The sequence below is a fragment of the Anthonomus grandis genome, chromosome 6 (genome assembly GCF_022605725.1).
Source record: "Anthonomus grandis grandis chromosome 6, icAntGran1.3, whole genome shotgun sequence".
NCBI lineage: Eukaryota > Metazoa > Arthropoda > Insecta > Coleoptera > Curculionidae > Anthonomus > Anthonomus grandis.
The window spans coordinates 22,001,587-22,008,430 of NC_065551.1; the positions used below are offsets into that span (position 1 = coordinate 22,001,587).

At 37.1% G+C, this 6,844-nt stretch overlaps 1 protein-coding gene across 1 annotated transcript; it reads left to right on the top strand.

The window, feature by feature from the left end:
• Positions 1 to 4,563: 4,563 nt before the first annotated feature.
• On the top strand, positions 4,564 to 6,575 carry LOC126737874 (short-chain dehydrogenase/reductase family 16C member 6-like). The gene is made up of 7 exons (XM_050442949.1): positions 4,564 to 4,682; positions 5,276 to 5,395; positions 5,447 to 5,574; positions 5,624 to 5,859; positions 5,917 to 6,078; positions 6,130 to 6,329; positions 6,393 to 6,575. Exons 1-7 carry the CDS (start codon positions 4,630 to 4,632, stop codon positions 6,493 to 6,495), a joined length of 1,002 nt encoding a protein of 333 aa, XP_050298906.1. The 5' UTR covers positions 4,564 to 4,629; the 3' UTR covers positions 6,496 to 6,575.
• The last annotated feature ends 269 nt before the right edge of the window (positions 6,576 to 6,844 follow it).

Genomic DNA, 6,844 nt, shown 5'->3' on the forward strand with positions numbered 1-6,844 from the left:
TTTATTTTTTTTTAAGTCCCAACAGTTTCTCGATATCATTTGTTAGATCGGTATATTTCTTCTACTTGACTGCAATGGTATTTAGCGGGTTATGGATCTTTGGTATTGCCATATCTATAATTACTGCATCATTCTTCCTTTTGTCTCGAACCATGATATCTGGGTTGTTGTAGCAAATATTCTGATCGGTTATAATTGACTGGTCATAGTAAATGGTGTACTGGGGCATTTCAGTAACAGCTAGTGGATCGTATTTATAGTCGGGTATTCTAAGCACTTCCATTTGAGGACGAGCTTGGTTTACTTTGGTGGAATAACCCTTTCGACAGTTTAACTTGCTTGTCTTGTAGGTTTTTGATGTAAATAAAGCTCTACCTTCTCACTCTGATGGTATTTGTAGCCTTGGCGTGTTTGCTTTATGATGGTGCTTTCTATGGTTGGTCAAAGTTGTTCTTGATTTTATCAAGACATTCTCCAAATCCGTGTCTGTCCATGCGATTACTCTTAACTAGTATGTTAATACTCGTCAAAGTGCTTATTGCTTTAAAAAAATGTTTACTAATTAGTTAAGTCTTGCAGATTCTGTTTACTCTAGAGAGATATTTCTTCAAGAGGTCCTCTTTAATATTCATGTCATCGTTTGTCATTACCTGTTGGTACTATGACTTCCTAACATGGTCTCTATCAAGCCGCCGTCCATCAGTTGCAATTCTCCTGTTTTGCATTTGCTTTTCTTTACATTGATTACTTTACATTTATCCAGCCCAAATTTTATGCTAATATATTTGGAGAATTGTTCTACAAATATCTTTAGTTCATTGTAAGTTTATCATGAGATGGTGCGTAGAACTTAAGATCTTGATCATGATGCTCTCCAGATGCTTCACTATCTGGAGAATGGGTTTAATGCCAAATAGAACCACATGATGAAATACTTCGTGCACCTCTTGGTTCTCTTTCGGTACCCTTCTTGCTTTTTAGCTATAATTACTTTTCTTCTTCTACATGCACATTGAGAAGTCTTGTGATATAGGAATTGATGATTTTGTACACCCTTTGCAAGCACGTAATCGGTCAGTACCTAAATGGTTCTTTGCTTGGTTTGTCCTTGAGTAATAAACTAGTTTTCCCATGAGTGATAAATTTTTTTTGGGTATTTTATAAAGTCATTTATATTCTTTGTCAGTTCTGTGTGAATGCTAATTAGCTTCTTGTATCAAAATTTATGTTATTCACTCACTTCCAATTATGGGTGCTTTTCATGACTTCTGCTACTATGGCTTCAGGGGATTTATACTTAACAGCTAGAAGAAATTCAAAAATGAAGACCGACGAAGCAAAAGAGACTGCTGGCGCAAGTTCTGTGAAGAGATGGAATCTCTTTCAGACACAGCTCGTCTTTTGAAGCTATAGGATTCCTGAAGAAAGGTGAACTATGGACCTCAAACAAAGAAGAGACTATCGAGCTTCTCCTTAAAACTCACTTTTCTGGAAAAGGGAATGCTGCACCTTGGGGCGAGGAACCAGATCCGGAGCCGGACTGGAACCTCGCCAAAAACATAGTAACAAACGAATGCATAGTTTAGGCAGTGGGTAAGTTTAGTCTATATAAGGCTGCGGGACCTGACGGAATCATACCCATGAGGTTGCAAGTAGGCCTCGAAACCACACTGCCTTACCTAAAGTAAATTTTTGAAGCCAGCATTGCAATAGGGTATGTTCCACTAACATGGAGGGCGGCAAATGTGGTCTTTATCGCAAAATCGGGCAAGAAAGACTACCGTCAACCAAAGTCCTTTAGGGCAATAAGCCTGAGTTCATTTCTACTAAAGACTATAGAAAGGCTTATAGACAGGTATATAGCAGAGAAGACTCTAATAGAATCGCCACTACATAGGAATCAGCCCGCCTACATGAAAGGGAAGTCGACGGAAACGGCCCTTCACTATGTAGTGAGCAAAGCTGAAAAAGCCATAGAGAACAAGGAAATAGCACTTGCTCTTTTCTTTGACGTGAAAGGAGCATTTGATAAAGTAAAAACGGATACGATTTGCCAAGCCCTCCTGACCAGGGGCACTCTGGCTCATCTTGTCATGTGGGTCAAAACGGCGCCGACCGGGTCAAAAGACCGGAAGATCAGTGCTTCACTGGGAGAGTGTCGTGTCAAGGCCAGGGTAAAAGGCGGCTGCCCGCAAGACAGTTGCCTTTCGCCACACCTTTGGTGCCTGGTGATGGACACTCTCCTTAGGAAGCTAAAACTTGAAGGATTCTATGCACAGGCATACGCGGACGACGGACTAGTGATGGTCACGGGTAAATTCGTGAACACAGTCTGTAAGCGAATGCAACTCACGTGCAGGATAGTGGAAAAGTGGTGTCAGGAGGCAGAGCTGTCAGTCAACCCCGAACAGACCGAGCTCATTCTCTTTACTAAGAGGCGGAATTTGACAGGCTTTAAACCTCCCATTATGTATCAGACTCGCCTTACTTTAAGGCAGCAGGTCAAATACTTTAAAGTCATTTTAGACAGCAAGCTCACATTTAAGACTCACGTAGAGCAGGCAGTAAATAAGGCCCTAATATGGCAATTACGGCGAACAATAGGTACAAGATGGGGTCTTAAACCCCAGTTATACGACCGAGGATCTCGTACGGATCCGTGGTATGGTGGCCAGCCGTATTGAAGGTCACCAACGCCCAAAAGTTGACCAGACTGCAAAGACTGGTCTGCCTGGGAATTACTGGAGCTATGAGAACAACACCTGCGGCACCACTAAATATTCTTCTTGGGCTACCGGACCTCCCAGTCTGGATTGAGAGGGAGGCCATGGCGGCGTATAAGAGGATGAGAGATAGCGGAGGGTGGCGCAATGTTCACTTAGGACGAGGCCATATGACGATTGCTCTCAGGATGTGTAAGAACATACCAATTCTGACATCCAGATGTACTACAGAAAGTGGCAAACTAAGGTTAAAGAAGGGGTTTCAAGTCGAAATCCCGACAAGAGAAGAATGGTCGGCAAACCAAATTAAAGAGCCAAGTGGTTTTCAGACCTGGTACACAGATGGATCATAGATGAAAAGCACCTATTCAGCTGGAGCCGGAGTGTACAGGATGGAAACGAACACAGGGGAATCCTTCCCGCTAGGGAAACACACCACAGTTTTCCAAGCGGAGGTGTTTGCTATACTCGAAGTAGCGAACAAACGAGAGGCATTGAAAGGTAACGGGGGGACTTGCATCTACTCCGATAGTTAAGCTGCCCTCAAGGCGATTCAGAAAGCCAGGGCCAGCTCAGCGCTAGTGGAGGAATGCAGAGACGCATTGGAAAGGCTTGCAGCACACAAGGCAGTGAGACTGAGGTGGGTCCCAGGACACCAAGGTGTTAAGGGCAATGAGAGGGCCGACGAACTGGCAAGACAAGGTTCCGTTAACCCCTTCGTAGGTCCCGAACCTTGTCTCGGTATTAGCAAAAAGCAAATCTCCCAGGCACTTAATAATTGGGCCTGGGAAAAAACAAGGAAGAATTGGAGAATGACAGAAGGATGTAGAGATTTAGGCCAAAGAAATGATACCAGACCATGACGGCTCTAAAGCAAGGCCGACAAAGTATCAAATTCTTGGTGGAAATCTTGACTGGGTACAACAGTCTAAACAGGCATCTACACCTTCTTGGTATAAGAAAAAGCCCACTCTGTCCGAATTGCGGTACAGAGGAGGAAACTTCATACCACATACTACGTATCTGTGATAGGTGAAGTCATACCACATACTACGTATCTGTGATAGGTGAAGTCGCCTGAGAAGGAAAATTTTCGGAGCACGACACTCCAGCGGGAAGATCTTAAAGATCTGAACTGGGACAATGTGCAAGCCTTTATTAAAAGAACGGGCCGACTCAGTGGAGACCGCGCATTGGGAGTGGAGGCGTAGGGGTGGGTGATTCTGCGGTTGGCGAAAAGGGACTGCTCAGGCCTACTTGCCGAGCTTTAGCTCCCCCACCTTTACTACTACTACTACTACATGGCTTCAGTGACTTTGGTTCTTCCATTGGTATGACGTCTACGTTCCCGTTTATTATTAATATGTTAAGTTTCAATCTCGATATGCGTTCAACCAAATATTATTTACTTTATTTTTTGCATGAGACCATGTTGCTCTTTAAACGTTGATTATATATCCATGTTTTCCTGCTCTGACTTAGCCAATGGTCACCACTTCTGGAATATTCTGCAAGAAAATAAATTATAGTTTAACTATTGTAGTTTGCACATAGTTATTTATTGGAAATATATACACTTACTTGCAATTTTCTTGTACCTTTAATGAATTGTTTGCTTCTTAATAAAAGTGTCTAAGATAATAAAGTAAACTATATTTATATACTGCGTCATAGTGGTATTTAAAAAAATAATTATATTTTCAATGTACAATTAATTAATCGATGCGTTTAGTTAAAGCTGCATATGTAATTGGTTTTTAATAAATATAAATAGCACTTAAATTTATATTACTTACAATGTGAAAAAAAACTAATATTAATTGTGTAATTGCCGGTAGCTGTTAATTTTAAAATGTTCAGTGCATTTTAGAATTGCTTGAAAAAAGTGCTGCAAGTTTTATTGACAATGGCTTATATTCAAATAGATAAAGAGAATAAAAAATCTTCAAGAATAAATAGGTAAAGCATAAAGCGTAAAGATTTATAAGAAGAATAAATAGGAAATGAAATTTGATTTTGTTTTGTTAATATTGTTATAGGGTGAAGGTCAAAAAAAGTCCTACTTCTTCAAAAAATTCTTCTTTTTATTAGGAATAATTATTAATAATAAAAAAATTAATTTAAAAAAAAAAATTTTAGAAAAATAAGACCTTTTTTGTACCTTCACCTTATAAACAAAATCCCAGAATATGGACATCACTCTATAAAATATCGATATTATTACTTTTCTATTTAACTTGTTTTTTCACAAATTAATAAAAAAATTATCTTTTAATTTTTTATACTTTTATAAGATATTTAATAATTTTCATATTTATGATACTATTTTTATATTTTCTGTATATTGCTCTTAGTCTAGTATTTTCGTATTTACGTTGTCCTATCTTATATTTAACGAACTTTGCTTTGGCCAGCTCAGATAGGATTTCGTAAGCTTTCTTGAAAGTATAAAAAAATTTTAATGTTTTTCCTCTGCATAGTTAGTTCATTTATTATGATCATGCTAAAACTTTAAAACGACTTGCATAATATAACTTAAACCTTTATTCCAGTATGTTATCATCTATTGGCCTAATTTTAAAAAGTATTCCAAGTATCTCAGCAACTTTGTTACTAGCCATTTATTACATAGTTGAAGCCTTCATCTTAAGACTAACACCAAACTTCTTAAGGTTCGGATACTAAGTTTTCCTTTATAAGTAATTAAACAAACATTATTTTAGAAGCCTTAAGTCCTTAAAAGGTTCTACAGTTTTAGTAACTGGCGGTGCAAGTGGATTAGGACGAGAACTGGTACTACTTTTAGTAAACCATGAAGCAAATGTTGTTGTATGGGATATTAACGAAACAGGTATTAGTAATACTAAGACTGTCTTTTAATTTATGTCTACTATTTGCAGCAATGTTTAAACTAAAAGACGAATTAAACAAAAAAGGGTTTAATATTTTTGTATACACCGTTGATGTAGCTGACCTAACTGCCATCTATAAAGCAGTTGAATTAGTGAAAAACGACTTGGGACCAATAGATATTTTAATCAATAATGCTGGTTTTGTTTATGGAGATACATTTTTAAATATTCCCGATAAGTTTATTGAAAAAACCTATAAAATAAACACATTGGCTTGCTATTGGGTATGTTTAAAATAAACTTAGTTTACCTTTACATCTAAGATAATTCTTATAAAATAGACAACAAAAGCAATTTTACCAGACATGATTAAGCGTAAAAGTGGTCATATTGCTACAATTGGTAGTTTAAGCGGCCTTCTAGGAACATACAATTGCACTGATTATAGTGGATCTAAATATGCCCTTATCGGGTTTCATGAAAGTTTACTGGTTGAGTTGCAAGTAAGTGCATAGTTTAAGGTATCCATTATTCTAATTTAGTTTTTATTTTAGAGTAAAGGGTACGATAAGATTGGTTTAACAATGATTTGTCCATATTTTATTAATACTAGGATGTTTGATGGATGCAATCCAAAACTGAGGTCAATGTTAGACCCTACAGAGGTTGCTTCTAGGGTTATTTTAGCTATTAGAAGAAAAGAGATATTTTGCGCTATACCTGGCTATTCTTGCTATGTTTTGGCGATTAAAAAGTAAGTTACTTTAGTTTCAGAAAATAGATATTATTTAATTAAAATTTATTATTTCAATTTAAGCTGTTTGCCGAGCAAATTGCTCCTACTTATACAGTCCAAAGTGCTGCGGCTTTCTGAAGAAATGAAAAATATGAGAAAGTTTAAAGATGATTCGGAGTTTTAAGCTTTTACTGTTTTGTTGATATTTAATAGATTAGGATAATCATTGATTCTTTCCAACATAATAAAGTTAATAATTATATATTTATTTGATCAATACAATAATTAAAATCTATTACAAAAATTACTTAAGGTACAAAATGATTAGACAAGCTGAACTTGCTTGTGGGCTGTTGGTGATTTGGTATATTCTTTAAAGCAAGCTTAATTTCAGGTGAAAGTTCACATCCAATTTACGCAACTTTCATTAGCTTTATAATCTACGCTAAAATTTACGTAAGTGTTAATATCTTTGTTCCTCATTAGAAGTAGTGTTTTAAGGTTAAAATGGAAAAATGCTAATATCATTTCTG